Genomic DNA, 18,242 nt, shown 5'->3' with positions numbered 1-18,242 from the left:
CAATATGGATGTAGCCTATTAGCAGGAATGTAGCACAATATGGATGTGAAAGCAGTTATAATTAGCCTATGTGACAATAAAATTAGTTTTGGTTAAAATCAACAAATAATCATGATAATTAATCGTGATCTCAATATTGATCAAAATAATCGTGATTATCATTTTGGCCATAATTGTGCAGCCCTACTCCAAGGGACTATACTGTAAATCCTTGATCCTGGCAATGACAGAGGCAAAGCCATTATCATTAGATCTATCATTTGACTGTGTACTCCTAAACTCTGATTGTCATTGCTGCTTTACCATACTGCAGGCCATTCACCCAAATGGACTACTGACACGTACATACATGCAAACAGACACAGGCTGCTGACCTACATGAGTGTCCGCAGCCCAGATTTACTAGCACTCACCCCAGGGGATGGGTTCTGTAATGTTTGCATATATCCCTCGAACATGCTGGCTGACTGGAGGACAAGCCGCACCAAAGTAGGTCTTGCAGTACCCCCAAACTACACCCAGTGCCCTCCTGACCTGGTGCAGGGGGTGGCTCCATAGAGCCTTGGGTAAAGCAGGGAGGACAGGGGTCGCACAGCAGGGGCATGGCGCTGGGGTAAAAGCGTGAAGGTCCCACATATCTGACAGCTGACCAGGCCATCATCGGTCAGCAAGTCCTGGAGGTAAGATCTGACAACAGTCTTGTCAAGATAGCGTACAGATATGATGGCAAACGTCGAAAAATACTCCTAATTAAAACGTTTAGCCAGGTTTACAAATTTAGCATTGGCCTGAACACCGAATCAGATTCAATTTGGAATCCAGGTACAACCCTTAAAAAGGCCACTAGCTAGCTTTCCAAAGGCTATTCTGGTTCACCTCTTTGCCAGTTTCAGGAATGCCATGTGAGCTGGGAACACACACACACACACACACACACACACACACACACACACACAGGACCTTGATAAAACCTTGCCGTAATCACAGAGTTTGGCTGACCATCATGCAATGTTGGCCATTCAGGGCCAGGATCAAACTATAAAGCAAGGGGTTGACCACTTTTGGTCAGTGGAGCATTGCAGAGTTTGGCAGGCCATGACCCACGCTCCATCAGCAGTGAGAAAGCAAAATGTCCACTGACAGAGAAAAATAGAGAAAGAATAGAAAAGACAGGAAAGAGAGAAATAGACAGGGTGAGGGCCAATATGAGAGAGCTGTCCTGGCAGCGTTGGTCATGCTATGGGTCAATGGATAATTATGGTTAGATAGTAGTCTGGGATGTACTGTGCTGGGTGGGTAAAACACAACCTGAACTCAATCTGGGTCACTTGCACATCAAAATGGTGGCACACAACACCTACAGAACAGTGCACCATCTGACACACAAACAAAGATAACAGTGCCAGTATGCACACTGTACTACATCTGATTTTTTGTCATCAATAATCACACAGAGAACCACAAGCCTTCATTTGCAGTTGGCTTAACTGACAACCAATCAATGAAATGCTCATGTTGTTTTGAGCAGCACATTTACTGCACGCCCTGTATTTGTATTACTAGTGCAGTGCCCTTTTAAAATATGCCTGTTTGGAATGGGCTGATTGTAGGCCTCCTGCATTGTAAGTAAGTAAGTAAGGATAAATGTATTTATATAGCGCTTTTCACAGATATTACTCTGTGTCACCTCCTACTGTGCATATACATATATTTATTTTTTACCCGTCTGTTTATAATAAGGGTGTTTAAAGTGTACATATTACTATTAGTATTACTCTTATTCTACTTTTTCTATTTCTTATAATACTTTTTGTATATTTTTCCTATGTCTACTTAATGTATATCTTATAAAAAAAATTATCACAAAGTGCTTTACATAAAACCAATACAATAATAACATACAATATGATACATATTAAAACAAAGTACAATTAAAATCACAAGGTACGTAAAAATAAAGTGGGAGAGGTCATCCAAAGGCCTGTTTAGAAAAAGTAGGTCTTAACTGATTTTTCCACAGAGAGTCCACAGAGACAACAGACCGTATTGAACGAGGCAGACCGTTCCAGGGTCTCGGTGCTACGGACTCAAAAAAAACGGTCCCCACAGGTCCTAAGCTGGGTGCGAGGAACAGTCAGGAGATTGGACAGATTGGACCTTAGTGGGAGTGCTGATAAATAGAGTTGCAGTAGGTCAGCCACATATGCAGGTGACTGACCGTTTTGCTGCTTGTAGCTTTCTCCAGAAGCACTTAATATGCAACTTAACTGTATACTACTGACTTACTGTGTACTTGCACTTCAGAGGAAAACATTGTAATACTACATTTACCTGACAGAGAACGTTGCAAATTCAGATTCTACTCATAAAATATCACAATTAAAATATGATGAAAACCTCCACCTTGAAGTTTTTTGTGTGTAGCAGTCACACATCCAGGTAGTAGTAGGCAATGTGGCCCAGGCAGAGAAAATAGGGAGCCCGGCTAAGCAACATGCAGAACGGCAGGAGAAATGTACACGACCGCCGGCAACAAAACAACAGGCTGGGGAGCCCCAACCTGTAACACGTGTCGCAGCCTCAATCAGCCGCGGCTCGGATGCGGCTCATCTAGAGATCCAGCGTGTCCCCTTTTTTTCGTGTAGCAGTCACACATCGGGCTAGTATTGGGTGGTGGGTATTGGACCATAGTTGATCAGTGGCCGTACGGATCAACACTCAAAATTCGGAAATGCAGGTGAACCGCGGATTAAGTTTATCCATAATAATAGTGTGAAGTAAATTGTTACTGTCGCTGTTACTTAAAATAGGCTGATCAATTTCTATGGAGGGTTGCCGTGAAAAGATAAAGGCAACGCAATTTTCTGTTCACGTGAACGGGGTATGTTAAAATCAGTTGGATGTTCACGTGAACGGAGCATGTTATAATCAGTCGATACACGGTCATGGCTACTGGAGGAGCGGAAGAACTCGGATAGACACGACGCCGGCTACAGAGCTCTGTTGTTTCAGCGGCAGTTGGTACTTGAGTTACCCTATAATAGGGTGCTTTGAGTGGGCCTTACTGCCGTTGGATCGGCGGACCTTACAGTTAAGTTTAGGCACCAAAACAACTTAACAAGTTAAGAACCAACATTTCCAGGATGAAAGTCTGTTTTTCCCGGGAAAGTGAACTCCGCTCCCCGGCTTGAACACGCTGTGTTTAATGACAGTTCTTTAAGTAATAAATGGAAAGTATTTAAAAAATATATATTGTCCCCCTTTTTTGTGATTATCCAAAAATGTATCCATTCCGTGACTCAAAACCGTGACCCGATCCAAACCGTGAGTTTTGTGATGTTTCACCCCTAGTATTAGGCGATGTGGCCGAGGCGGAGAAAGCAGGGGAGCCCGCCTGCGCAAAACGACTGGAGAAATGTGTGCAACCGCCGGGCAACAAAGCAACGTGCTGGAGAGCCCAAGAGCCTGGGTGTCCATCTACCATGTGTTTGCGTATGATTCATTCATATGGTAAACATCAGTTTTGGGCAGATTAACACTTTTTGGCACGACCCCGGTAGCCGATGAACTGCAGTCAATGAGCCTTCTAGGGATTTTGCAACTCCCTGATGCTGTAGGCTACTGCGCATGCGGAAGACACAAACACACGCACGCACAGAGATTCCTCGATTTATAGTTAGATAACCTTCTTTTGCACGGCTGTTTGAAAATATGCCTGCATTATCTCATGTTTTCACTTGCTTGGAGAATGTAGTAGTGCCAAACAGCTCTGACATCACCCTCCACATGGCCATGGTGCTAGGGAATCCCTGTGGAAAGGAAATAGCCTGTCTGTCTTAAGAAAGGAAAATCCCCCCTACACTCCTGTGGCTGCTACCTCACTGTTCCATGTGCTTCATTGAAGCCCATTCATATTCAACTGCAGTGAAGTCAAGGAGAAAGAGGTGTGTGTGTGTGTGTGTGTGTGTGTGTGTGTGTGGGTGTGTGTGTGTGTGTGCGCAATATAGGAGTTGGCTCTATATTCCTGTGCCGGTGGGAATAACGTAATGCGCTACAGGCAGTGTGACCTTTTCTAGCTGCCGTGCTTTCTCTCCTCCCTCACGCTTTCTCTCTCTCTCTCTATTTCACACGCTTACTCTCTAGCTCAGACACACAACACACACAGCAGCACTGTCAGAGCTAGCTTTACCAACCATCAATTACCCACACTGCTTCCTAGTTTAATGGACATGAGGCTTGTACAAATCATTGGAGATAGCGGGGTGATGGGACAGTAGGGTGTGTTAGTTTTGCCTCGTCCTGCGGCAGGAAGGTAAAGCATGTCTTGTTTTCTCCTGTTCGCCTTCCTCAACGTGACCTTTATGGCTGTGTGCTTCCTGGAGCGACAGTTTGTGCTCAAATTGAGGGTTAAGGCCTGCCTGTTTAGATTGCTCTAACTACCTGCAAAGGCATACATGATGAAAGGGGTGTGGAGAGTGGATAAAAAGGTAAAAGGTGTAGACACAGAGCAGAAAGTTTGATTTTATATATCATGTACTGCACCTGCTTCCCATCAGCGTTAGATCAAGAAAGTATCTATCTAAAAAAAAATTATTAATAAAGTAACCTAATCAAATTCTTACAATTTAAACTTGTAGTACCATTGCACTGAATAGATATGGATATGGCTTAAATAGCACTTAATGTCCTGGCACCTGGGAGATTGAATAAAAAGATAGCCAGCCAGAGATGAAGTAGAGTGACATAGTGGCGGACGAAGAGTGAGCAGTGAGAAGGAAAGACAGCGAGTATGGTGAGGGTGGAGTGGGTGGGGGGGAGTTAAGGCACAAAACACACTGCATCAAACCAAAGCACTGCTCTGAGCTGGATGCGTCAGCAGTCCATTCATGTTCTTCTATTTTCCACTAAAGGACAAAACAAAAAGAGTGAGAAAGCAAGGGGCGGTAAAGTCAAAGAAAATCAAAGATAAAGAAAAGACAGAGTAGAGAAGGGTGAGAGAGCGAGCGAGAGGAAGCGCGCGAGAGAGAGAGAGAGAGAGAGCGAGAGCGAGAGACCCCCATCTGCCTGCCTTTGCCACCACAGACTAGACTCTTTGGAAAGGCTGGATTATTGCTGGGGAGCAGAGGGTTAAAATCTGGTTGCTGTGGGGATGTCACTGTCCATCTCTGCCTATTGCTTGTCTATTCCCCTAAGCCACAGAACAAGAGGCTGTGTGCATGAAAGAAGAGAGCGAAGGACAGCATTAGCAAACTGTTTTTTGAAGAGGTAGATCTCTAAAAAGGTCTGAGTGCTTTGAGCTCACCCAACTACCTCAGGACACTGCAGAGAGAGCAGGAGGGAGGCAGGGAGCGAGAGAGAGAGAGTGAGAGAGAGCGCGAGAGATATCCAAGCCGGCGCGCACACTCTTTTGCTGCTACAACGGATTCCTTTCCACATCGACGCTACTCTTAACGTCACGCCTGTAAGCCGTGCGCTCACCCAGCGCTTGCCTTCCCTGTCTTGCTTCTCTCCCTAGTCGGACGCTGCATTAGCGAGGGGGTGCTGATCACCACGAGGAGAGGAGGAAAAAGAACTGGAAAAAAAGAAAAAAGTCGAAGAGAGGAAGGAGAAACTGCGCACCACCCCTCCTCCCTCTAACCCACCTCGATCAACCCAGCTACAACACCCCCACTCCTCCCAGCACCCCCTTCCATCCCCCACCCCACTCCCCCTCTGAAGAAATTGACGGATTATTGGGAAGTGCAAGGGAGGCAGGCTGCAGCTGCTGCTGTGTGTGCTCACTACTGCTGCTGTGTGCTTCGCAGGGATGGTGTGTGCGTTTGCAATTGCTGCTGTCGCCACCACGGCTGCCGAGGCTGGAGTGTGTGGCTAGTTAAGAAGAGGAAAAAGCTAATGAAGGCACCGTGTGTCGCCTAGTCTTTTCAACCCCTTCCGAGCACTCCTGGAGAAAAAAAAAAAAAAAAAAAGGAAAAAAAGGAAAATCAAGTGGACACGACGCCACATTGAGAGGTGGAGCAAGGGGAAGAGAGCGAGAAGGGCTGTCAGACTGACCAACCGACCAACTGATTGACCACTAAAAAGTGAACAGAGGAATACAGAGAGGAGGGGGTCTGTTTTTTCCCCCTGGCTTGTCAACCTTTCTTCCTAACCATCGCAAACAAAAGGCAAAGAACATTGGAGAGGACTGTGGAATTTTCATTCAACCTTCTTCAATCCCACCCCCAACTACCTCCCTCTTTTTGCCCTTTCTGCCTTGGCTTTTGGTGCACAAACAAATTGTGCGTGTTTGTGTGGTCGTCTGTGCTATGGAGACCTGGGTAAGGTGTCTAGCAGGGGGATCAACTGTCGGATTCCAAGGACAAGCAAGAGAAGAGGAGCCGACAGCAAGAAGCGAGCAAGAGCGCACTGCTGCTTTGGGAGCCTGACTGGATTCCTATCTGCAATCTTCTTTTTTCTTCTTTCTTTCTAATCAACAAGGAAAGGGGGGGAAAAACACTCACATAAGGGCCTTCGAACCTTTCTCTTTGGATGTGTGGATTTACAAAAGGACTCATCTTGGTTTAGTTCTTTGGCATTGATACAAGTTTTGACAGAGCAAATATAAAAAGGCTTTCTTTGCTGCTCTTGGGATATACATACATCTGATGTGAATACTACAGCTTTTTCTGATTGCAAACAGGAGGGAAGCTATATATCTCAGTTCAAGGACCTGTAATAATAACTTGAGGTAGGTGTCTAGTTTCAACCCCTCTTTGCATCAATTTGTAACCCTACCTTCTGTCTTGTAATACGGTTTTTGGTTGCTTTATTTATCATCATGTCCTTCTCATACACACGTTTCAGAAAAGCCAGCCCTCTCGACCCTCCCTTCTCCTTCTGCCCCTGAGCACAGCTCATGGGAATAAAAGCATTGCTTAATTGAGGATAGGTCAAGTCCTCTTGCCCCTTAGCAAGCACCCAAAACCAACATTTTCCCCTTGTCCTCTTCAGTTTCCTTGACTTATTTGCTCTGGTCCCCTTAACACTACTACCAGCCAACCAACTACTTTCCCTGATCCCCAAAGCCCCCAAACAACCCCATCCTCCCCCCCCAGATGATGCTGAATTATGAATGTGCCACATCATGAGTCTCCTGGGGCGGGTAGCTGTGCATCGTGCCAGGAAAGCCGCCCTGCTCTGTGTAGTCTTCCTGATGGCGCGAGCGTGGAGCAGCGCCTCCCTGGCCTTGGCGGGGGCGGCAGTGTCTCAGGGACCCCAGGGCTGTCCACCGCAGTGTTCTTGCAGTAATCAGCAGGGGAAGGTGGTGTGCACCCGACGTGGCCTCACCCGTGTGCCCCCCGGCATTCCAACCAACACGCGACACCTCAATCTAATGGAAAACGCCATTGAGGCGGTGCAGGCTGACTCCTTCCGCCACCTGCACCACCTTGAGGTGCTCCAGCTTGGGCGAAATGCCATACGGCAGATTGAGGTGGGCGCGTTTAATGGACTTACCAGCCTCAACACACTGGAGCTGTTTGACAACCGGTTGACGGTGGTGCCCAGTGGGGCCTTTGAGTACCTGTCTAAACTACGAGAACTGTGGCTGAGGAACAACCCCATTGAAAGTATACCCTCCTACGCCTTCAACCGGGTGCCCTCCCTCATGCGATTGGACCTGGGAGAATTACGGAAACTGGAGTACATCTCAGAGGGAGCTTTTGAGGGCCTACAAAACCTCAAGTACCTCAATCTGGGCATGTGCAACATAAGAGGTGAAATGCCAAACCTGAGTCCTCTCAAGGGCCTGGAAGAGCTGGAGATCTCTGAAAATCACTTCCCAGAGATAAAGCCAGGATCCTTCAAAGGCCTGCGCTCACTGAAAAAGCTCTGGGTAATGAACTCACAAATCTCAGTGATAGAACGCAATGGTTTTGATGACCTATCTTCATTGGTGGAGCTTAATCTTGCCCATAATAATCTGAGCGGTGTGCCACATGATCTATTTTCCCCGCTCAGGTACCTGGTGGAGCTCCATCTCCACCATAACCCTTGGAACTGTGGCTGTGAGGCTGTATGGTTAGCACGCTGGCTAAGGGAGTACATCCCTACTAACTCAACTTGCTGTGGACGCTGTCACTCACCTGCCAGCATGAGAGGTCGACAGCTGGTTGAGGTGGACCGAGGTGAGGGCGCTGCAGTCCAGTGTTCTGCACCATTCATTGCTGATGCACCAAGGGACTTAAACATCTCAGCAGGGCGAGTGGCTGAGCTTCGTTGCCGCACAGCCCCAATGTCTTCAGTGCGCTGGCTCCTACCCAATGGGACTATCCTGACACATGCCTCTGGTCACCCGAGAATATCAGTACTCAATGATGGTACCCTTAATTTCTCAAATGTCCTGGCGGTAGACACAGGCACTTATACCTGCATGGTGTCTAATGCAGCTGGGAACTCCAATGCCTCAGCCTACCTTAATGTGAGTGCAGCTGAGCTTAATACATCCAATTTGAGTTACTTCACTACAGTGACTGTGGAGGTCTTGGGGACAACCACTGAGATGCCCAAACCTAAAACCACCACCACCACAGCTGCTGCAGCAGGGGCTGGGGTAGCTGGAGGAGGCGTAGGCCTAGGGACAACAACTACAACTGCCTCTCCTTCCGTCTTTCAACCAGTCTTCATCTCCACACCAACTGTGCTGCTGCAAAGCACTGACAGCCCATCAGGAGCAGCTAAGACATCTGTGGTGCCAGTTGTCACTAGCAAGCCAGGCAAGTCTGGCCCTAGCCTGGATGAAGTGATGAAGACCACTAAGATCATAATAGGTTGCTTTGTAGCGGTGACACTGCTGGCTGCTGTCATGCTCATAGCCTTCTACAAACTGAGAAAGCGCCACCAGCAAAGGAGCACAGTGGCAGCTGCCCGCACTGTGGAGATTATCCAGGTGGATGAGGAGGACCTTCCTCCACCAGCGTCTGCAGCTCAAGAGACGGCTCTCTCATTGCCTGAAATCCGGGACCATAACAGCATACACAAACTGGACTTTATCAGCCACAAGACTGACTATAGCTTTCACAAACCCAAGGCCGAATACAAACCCCAGCCTGATTTTACCCTTCACAAGCCGAAGGCTGAGTATACCACATACAAGCCAAATATGGACTTCAGTAGCCACAAATTCATCCCAGATTACAGCACTCACAAATCTACACCAGATTTTAGCCTTCATAGACCAAAGCCTGACTACAGCCAATTTAGGCAGGACTACAGCACTCACAAACCTAAAGCAGAATACAGCCCATTCAAACCAGACTTTGGCACTCACCCAAAAACTAAAACAGACTACAGCCCGTTCAAACCAGATTATGGCACTCATCCTAGGCAGAAAACTGACCTCAGCCCATTCAAACGAGATTACAGCACCCAACCAAAACCTAAACATGACTACAGCCCATTAAGATCGGACTACAACACACAGCATAAACCGAAGGCTGAATACAGTCCATTCAAGCCAGACTTTGGCACTCACCCAAGACCTAAACCTGATTACATCCCATTTAAGCCTGACTATAGCACTCAGCCTAAACCCAAAACAGACTACAGTGCCCAGAGATCTAAAACTGACAGTACCTACAAACCCAAGGACCTTTACTCTTCCCATAAGACTGCAACAGATTACAGCGCCTTTAACACTGACTTCAGCCCCCAGAAAGCGGATTACAGCGCCTTCAAGTCTGACTTTAGTCCACACACTCAGAGACCTAAACTTGATTATAGTCCACACAAAATGGAATACAGCCCCCAAAAAGTGGACTACAGCACTCTAAAGCCCAAATATAACACCTATAAACCAACTGGCCATGGGGCTAAATGGACAGAAAACAATGTTGGGAACTCCTTGCCTCGAACCATGCCCAGCACCATTACAGCAATGGCTGAGCCCTTCGTCATAAAAACTCACACCAAGGAGAAGGTGCAGGAGACTCAGATTTAAAAAGCCACCCTCAAAAGGCTCCCACTCCTTTCCCTAGGTTCCTAGTTCCCACCCACCACTGTCCCTTGCCCCCCTTTCGTCATTTCCTCATAAAATCATGCAATAGAATGCACAACGAAAAAAGGACAGGAACTACTTTTTTGTACAGAGTGCAAACTTAAAAAGACTGATGATTTATTGTTGTACATGCTTATATATATATATATATATATATATATATATATATATATATATATATATATATATATATATATATATATATACACACACACACACACACACACACACATACATATATACACACACACACAAATTGAAACAACCATGGGCTGGTGATAGAGAAACATATATTAAAAAGAAATTAAAACTATTTTCTAACTTGTAACTTCTATTTAAAACAATGAGTTGTTTAAGATGCTGTCTTGACTTTGACAAATGAGGGTAGTCTTGTTATAAAAAGGGGGCATTCTGTGTGATTTTTACACCATGCTACAGAGAATGCAGTGATAAGAAAAAAAATATTTATACTGAGAAGACTTTCTTTAACAAAAACCGAAAAAAGGTCACTGTCGATCTTTACAGGTTTATCTTGTAAAAGCACCAAGAATTTGTACTGTGCCAAATGTTATAAATGCAATAAAAAGGATTTTTGGAAGAAAAAAAGAAAGTACTAGAGAGAGATGTTTTTTCCCCCTTCACTTCTTCTCCTGGTGTGTACTGTTACGATCAGCCTAATGCTTTAGACACTGCAGTAAGACGCTGCAGCTATACTTTAACCCTACATGTGCTGAATGACTCAGGCAGAATGAATCATGGTGCAGAAGTGGATGTATTTTTTCTTCTTTTTTAATCTCTCAACACCTATTATATTATTTACATGTAACAAAGGAGTTTGTTCAGTTTCTATTTTACACGACCATTGAGTGTCACGGTGCTTCATCAAGGTGTGGCTGATCAAAAGTCTGTATTTAATTTAAGTTCTACAAATGCTTTAAGAAGTCACAAGATGAAGCAATGTTGTGTCCACAGACAAGCATAGCAGTGCTATCAAAACATCTAATGTTAATTTAAATGCTCATTACATAATGTGTCTCAACAATTCAAACATATTGTGTTACCTACCATTTTCTACATTACAAACTGGAATTATAAATGATGTATCTAATTAGTGAAAAGGGTGACAAATGAAGGTGAAATACTGTTTGGGTGTCTTGCACTTTGCCAAAAATATAGATCCTCATTTCACTTTTCATTGCATTGCCAGCTGTTGTGCCTTCATCAATCAGTATGGGGGCTTTTTATGGTGACAAATGCATTTGGGTCTCACTGTTAACTGCTCATTTTTCATCTTCAACAATATCACCCCTCTCAAATCATAATATAGCCCCGAAGTTAACTAACAAAGAAAGATAACATACATAGTGGTTAGTGTGCATGTATTAGCCAGGTAAGCCAGTTTGTTTTTGGAAACCATGGTGTGTGGAATTGAAGACCAAGCAGTGCTGTTGCCGTTCTTTCCACTGTAACTCTTACTCAATGACAAAACTGAGGACAGTGTTTCAAGCACTATAATCATCATATCCAACACAGATCCAACTTCTCATTAACCCTTATAAAGCTGTGCAATTTTAAAGTAAACTAACATGAATCAAAAATACACAATAACTAGCCTCTAGAGATGCGTGACATTATCAGATCCACAGTCATAGGTCTGTGCTGGCAAGCAAAGCTTTGGCCTAGTAGTTTAGTTGACGACACCTGTTTGCATAACCAGTAAGAAGTGTGGCAAATGGAGACCTAGGTAGAGTACCTGCAAGGGCCACAAGAAAAATATCAGGGTTTGCCTCTCCAACACTGTAGAGTTTCAACGTTTGAGATAGAGGAACAAAAAAAGGGATGTTTGAATAGAAATGAGAGAGAGGTTGACATGGCGCATCACAAAAATAGTGTAGCAGTTAGCTGAGAGCTTGTGATGTGCTTAACCTGTGGTCAAAGCTGTCAGACGAGGAGAGTGATGTGTGTTTTTTAGGGTGACAGTCCAGCTCTGAGAAATTAGTAAGTGACAGAAAGAGGGTGTGAGATAGATAGAGTAAGAGATGGAGGTTAAAGAGACTGGCTGAAAAGGGTGAGTGATCATATTGTACAAGGGTTTATTTTATCTTTTTTACATTTAGTTGTTTTATAGGATATATGGTGTTTGGATACACATCACATGTTGTAGAGTAAGACAGCTTTTGTTGTAAATGTATAATTTAATTGTCCTCTAACATTCTGCTACATTATCAGGCTGGGATGGATATGACGATCCCAATGAGTAGAGACTACTTTGGAGTAAATATGGATGGCAAAGTTGTGCAGTGCAGCAGAAATATATATATCACAGAGAAAAACAACAAAATTGTATAACAAGGAAAGCATTGAATCTTCCTGAAAAACATATAAAGAGACATTACACTGGTGTGTGATGATAGGGACCAAGGACATCTAGCATGTAAAGACAGGGAGGGCCAGAGAGACATATTAAGAAAAACATTTAACATGACCATTAAGGTGTGCCCCAGTAGCTGAATGGTAGAAGCCTATACAACATAATGTAACTGCAACGTCCGATCGAATCCGGCTGCGGATCTTTGTGGCATGTCATACCCCTATCTCTCCCACCTTTTCTGTTTGCCTCTCTACCATCACCTTTCCAATAAAGGCAAAGTGCCAACAAAAACAAACACAGCCATTTTATAATTTACTGACCATTTGTCAATACGCTGACTCACATCTCAGACAGCATGCCTTCGTCTCCCACTCCTGTTGTTTACTTACAATTGTTTTTATACCATAGCAATGCAAAGCCAGAAAGCAGTTTTCCAATTGTCTCTAATGTGAAGCATGTGGAAGTAATGTTCAAACAAGTATGTTGTATCTAAATGGATACTGTAAATGGGTTAGATGGATTGTGAGCAGTTGTATGAACAGATGTAAGCTCTGTATTAAGCATTAAGCTGTGTTATGGCATTTTATTGTAAGCTTGGACATACTGTATTGCACTTTGTATGCCACAGTATGGTATAGTATGGTATAGCAGGACGGTTCTTATGCTACACCATACTGTTCAATACTGAAGTATGTTGTGCTATGTGGCCACATATTAAGCTGCGCTGTGCTATAAAAGGCTCTATCATACTAATCAGTCAACATGGCTACAGGGTCATCAACCAGCCAATCAGATAGGCAGCCACTGAAGGGCCCGTCTCCATGGGAAACACTTCGTCCCTCCATCCCTTCATCCTCCTCGTCATTTTCTTTTTTTTTTTCCTGTCTGTGTGCTTCATTAGCAATCATGAAGCCATTTGAAAGAGGAAGCAAGGCTAGATGCACCTATTTAGCCACAGCACACAGAGCCTGGGTAGAGAAGGAAAGGAAAAGAATGGGAGAAAGAATATAAAAGGGGTACAGGAATTGAGATTTAGAAAATAAAATTTAAGTGGGAAGGAAAGCATGACAGATTTTTAGAAAGAAGTTATTAGGGAGCAAGCAAAAGTAAGAAATTTAGCCAGAACAGAAAACGGGGTTGGTAAAGGGAGCAGCTCTAAGAAGCAAAGAGCAGACAGCAAGGGCAAAACAAGATATACACAGAGAAATATTACAGGGCTGGATAACGTGGCAGATGGTACATAGTGTTGCTGGGAGACACAGAAATAGACAAGAGAACGAGAAGTGAGAGGTGAAGGAGGGGAAGGGAATTAAGGGAGAATTTGGCCACAATGAAAAGATAAGTAGGGAGGGATAAGAAAGAAGCAAAAAACAGAAAACACGCAAAAGAAATACAAAGTAACATTTGATGAAAAATAAATAACAGTGAGAGAAAAAGAGTTGGACCTACCAAAAGGGGAAAGCAAAGCAGCGAGAATAGATAAGGAGAGAGCAAAGGCGCTTGGGAAAGGACTAAGCAGAGCAAATGTGATGCAAGAGTGCCAGCTACAGATGGAATGGGGGATATATAGCCTGGCCATTATGGCTCCAGCATGATTGGTGAATGGCCTGGAATGCACCACAAGGGATGGATGTGGTGGGGTGGGGTGGGGACTTGACAGCTGGGGGTACTTGAGGAAAGGAGACCGGTGAATAGGACGGCAGAGAGGATGGGAGGATCAAGAGATCAGCGCAAATGGAACTGTAGGGACGATGACTGCCAGAGTGCAACCAGGAGTTTGTGTTTTCAGTGTGATCAAGACAAACCTGAATTTAACAGGTCAAAGCCCTTAAGCCAGTAGCAAAAACAAACAAACATACTTTCACTTTAATTCAAGGAAGGAGCTCATTCTCAACTTAAGAGTTTGTAGGACATTTTGAAACCCAATTATTTTGATGCAATCTCTTAATTAGATTTTTTTCTCATTGTAAATTATTTGGCACTAGATGATTACTATGCAGAAGATGGCTGTAATAAAGTGTTATTCCATTAAAATGACCCATAGGCATTATAATATCAATTGTATCAGCTATTTATCAACTAAAGCACCTCACTCAGTCATGACAGTAGAGCAACAAGAATGTTTCAATCAATTTCTATTAACAATTTCATCAAGACTAAATTAACAGATTATAGATAATAATGCTGAATTTCTGAACACTTAGTATTGCTACACCATCTTTGATTAGAGCCTGTGATGAGGGATCAGCTCAACTGGTCTTCTACATACTGGAACAGCAAGGACTTCCCATTCCATTGATAGGAAGAAGTGCCTTGCATATTGAGTTCCATGTGATTCATGTTTTTCAGAAAAGCCTGCATAATTATGTTTAATATTAGAACTATATTTCATTTTTTGCTAAATATATATGTGGCAAAAAAAACCATGCCAATTGCTCTAATTGTGTTTTCATGCATTTGTATTTTAAAAGCTTTTATTGATTATTGACAATACTGTCGCCAACGATTCGATTAGAGAACCTGCCTAAAATCTGCAACCCTAGTTAATGGTAAGTGTGTTCAACACAGTGCATGTGCGAGGATTTTTGTATGAGCACTAGCCAGTGGAGCAGACAGGAGGCTATTTTAAGCAGGCCTGGGAGCGTGCTGCCTTGTGAGTCAACATGAGTCAGGGCCAGAGCTGTTCGGTCCTAATGTCAAATATAGGGACTGGACGGGATGCAGAGTCAAAGAGTGGAGACGGCACATCATCTATGCAGAGAGCAAGTCCGTGCTCATCATGACAAAAGAGAAATTGAGTCAGGAGGACTAATGAATCAACTTAACCTTTAATATTTGGCTTTATCACATGGTCTTTTCTAATTAAATTATTAAATCAACAATCTTTTCTATACTGAGAATACATTTTACATGCAGTGCACTATACATGAAGGTAAAGGTGCGGAAGGTGTTGGTGGACTGGAGGAGCTAGTGATGGCAAGTTGATGTTTGCTGGTGCATCTGACTTGAGTGAAAAATGGTGTAAATAACCATATTCAGTGACCAGCTGGTGGTATTAGTTGTTGTAACTGAGGTCAACCGAAGCAGAAGAAACATTTTAATCACAGTATACAGTTGGCAATGAGCCCAGTGCCGTCGAGGCTGTAGTGTTGAATAGGTGCATGCCAACAGATTTTATTGGATTTATACTGTGGTCAGATTTACAAAGATTGTGTTGCTAAAACTGAGACTGAATGGCAGGTGGGTTGTGTGCGCTATTGTAGCCATGTAGAGGACCAATCAAGTGTGTTACTCCCTGTGAGACAGTTTATTGCCCTTTTGGTTGGTGGTAGTAGCCAGCGACGATAAAGCCTTACTTTTATGATCCTATCCAGTGGTTGAGGCTAAGGTGTGTGTGTGTGTGTGTGTGTGTATATATATATGTGTGTGTGTGTGTGTGTGTGTGTGTAGTAAATCGTGCCTACTGAGAGCAGCAAACTGGGGATTGAGACATATTTGAGGAGGGGTTTGTTGAGGTTTGTGTGTGTGCACAAACACAAATAAAGATGAAGACACACACACATAAAAGCATGCACATACACACAGAGCACATAACAAATGAAGCCATTGACCATTAATTTCACTGCTTTTGTTGAGATTTACAGCCTGGAGAGAAATCATGATCACAGGCGCATCACCAAGGATACCGTGCTTGGGATCAGTCCTTATTCACTCACTCACAAACATACATAAACACAGTCCATCAATTCAGGGTATTGACATGTTATTTCTTATCAACTCTAACTAAAGCACAAGCTCCCTGATTCTGCTTCTGTCTAATAAAACCTTTGAGGCAGCTTATTAGTAGGCTTTAACAGAGGCAACTGTGCTGACCATCAAAAACCATGACATACAGTCAGAGATGTCTGTATACTGTATGTTCTTCTGAAAAAAGAGAAAGACGAGAAAAGGCACATTAACAGTGTGCTGAAAAGAAAATATTTGCCTTTATGCTGCATGTACAAATACATCATTTTAGATGTAAGTGGTATATTGATGTTGTTTAGATTGCTTTGCGGTCTGTGTCAAATGTAGCTCTACTTACACCACTGTAGCTTCTTACATCCTGGGATCTAAGTGTAGTGCCTATGGAGAAGAATTATTTTCTCAGGCGTGCGTGCGTGCGTGCGTGCGTAGCAAAGAAGCGAGGAAAAAAGAAGCTTTCTTACAAACCTGCAGACTGATGTTACATGAAAAAAGCAGTTTGTGGGTTACAGAGAGTGCTCTGGGATTTAATGTTTTCTAAGATGAGAATGAGTGTATCTGGGTGAAGACATTTTAGTGAGTGTGGAGGGGTGGGATTGGGGTGACAAAATGGCCTCCTGCTCAACACATTAAAAAAAAAGAATTAAAAAAAAGGAGGCAGTGAAAAAGAGACACGCGTAAGAGAATTATCTGAGGCGGATAGTGAGGGCGACACATTATCTATAACACCCTGATTTAGTATGTTGGACGACAGCAGTGCTAGATGGAAAAAGGACACGTAGAGAGAGAGAAGTAGGCAAGAAAAGAAGAGTGAAGAAATAGAGAGAGGGCGCAAGGATGGGGAACAAGAAAGGGGAGAATTGAAAAGGTTATTGCAATAGATAAGAAGCTCCTATCAGACACATTACGTAGAGCTCAGTATTCGTTCTGTAGGATCATGAATTTACACTGACGTGGACTTCAAGATGACAAGCAGTGTGCTAAAGTCAAAGACTTCCTGAGAAAAAGTGCACTGCAGAGCGGAGAGTAGCACATGAAAAGCAACTCAAGATGAAAGCTCTGACGAGCTGCGTGGAGCATCCATGGATTGAAACAGTTTTCATACGGTGGCAGAATTATTTAACTGCTGCAGCAAACTGCTGTGTGGGTTTAAATATGTGTGTGCATGTGGGTCAGCAGTGATCTTTAAAGATCAAACAAATCAATAGCCAACCTCTGTTTGCAGTGGACAAGTAAAGCCTCACTGCATTGTAGGTAGTGAAGTTTTTTTTTCCCCCACTTGAGGTTTTATTCTTTAGCAGGGGGCATTTGGAAATTAGTCAGGCTTTGTTGATTTACTTAATCTAAGTGGAGTAAGCTGTAGATCTCCAGTATACTCGAAACAGAGAGGGAAAAATAAGCTCAAGCTGTTTTCATGAGGCGGCGGGGTCCAGCCGCTGATCCCAGCCACAAGTTTTAATGGCTCCTAAATTAATGGTGCTTCCAAAAGTGCTTGTTTAAAATACAGTCCTTACTTAATAGAAAAAGGATGCTGGTTTACTGGCAGATCTAAGACAGCAGTGAAACAATAAGATGTTCCCTTTAATTCTGACTTCAAATACATTTGGACTTCAACAGTAAGAGAAGAGTGTGTGCTGTGAAGTGGTCCGTTTGTGTATTTGTGTGTGGTGTAGGATATGCATTTGTTTGGATTTGGTTTCCGAAAACAAATCGCAGTTGAATTATCGTCCAATGTCCAGTGGTTTTTGGTCATGTCTTTAGATGGGAGTCAGCCCTCTGTAAAATCACTTGATAATACAGATGTGTGACTGCATGCCGTCTATGTGAAAGAGCTTGTGTAGGAGTCACTGCAGGTAAACCTGCGCCAGTCTTACTATGCCACCTCCTTATAAAACTGACCAAAGCATATGCCATCCCAGAAAACAGACAGCAAAGAGCATTTTAACCCAGTAGCTGGTTATCAATGTCAGACAACACTTAGACTGTAGCTGTGCGACATCCTCTAGAGCTACACTGGGAAAACCTAACATGTAGGGTCCTATCTTCCCACATCGTCCCCATCTGTGCGCCCATGGGTGTGCTGGTCTTACAGGG

At 43.7% G+C, this 18,242-nt stretch overlaps 2 protein-coding genes across 2 annotated transcripts in view; one reads left to right on the top strand and one right to left on the bottom strand.

The window, feature by feature from the left end:
- Positions 1-18,242, bottom strand: part of snd1 (staphylococcal nuclease and tudor domain containing 1) — a 179,365-nt gene that overhangs the window by 91,168 nt on the left and 69,955 nt on the right. The gene's annotated exons all lie outside the window — the stretch shown is intronic.
- lrrc4.1 (leucine rich repeat containing 4.1) lies at positions 5,369-10,156 on the top strand. The gene has a single exon (XM_078243132.1). The coding sequence runs from the start codon at positions 7,112-7,114 to the stop codon at positions 9,974-9,976; it is 2,865 nt and encodes a 954-aa protein (XP_078099258.1). The 5' UTR covers positions 5,369-7,111; the 3' UTR covers positions 9,977-10,156.

Source organism: Sander vitreus, chromosome 23 (assembly GCF_031162955.1).
Source record: "Sander vitreus isolate 19-12246 chromosome 23, sanVit1, whole genome shotgun sequence".
NCBI classification, from domain to species: Eukaryota; Metazoa; Chordata; class Actinopteri; order Perciformes; family Percidae; genus Sander; species Sander vitreus.
This window is presented reverse-complemented; position numbering and strand designations above follow the sequence as displayed.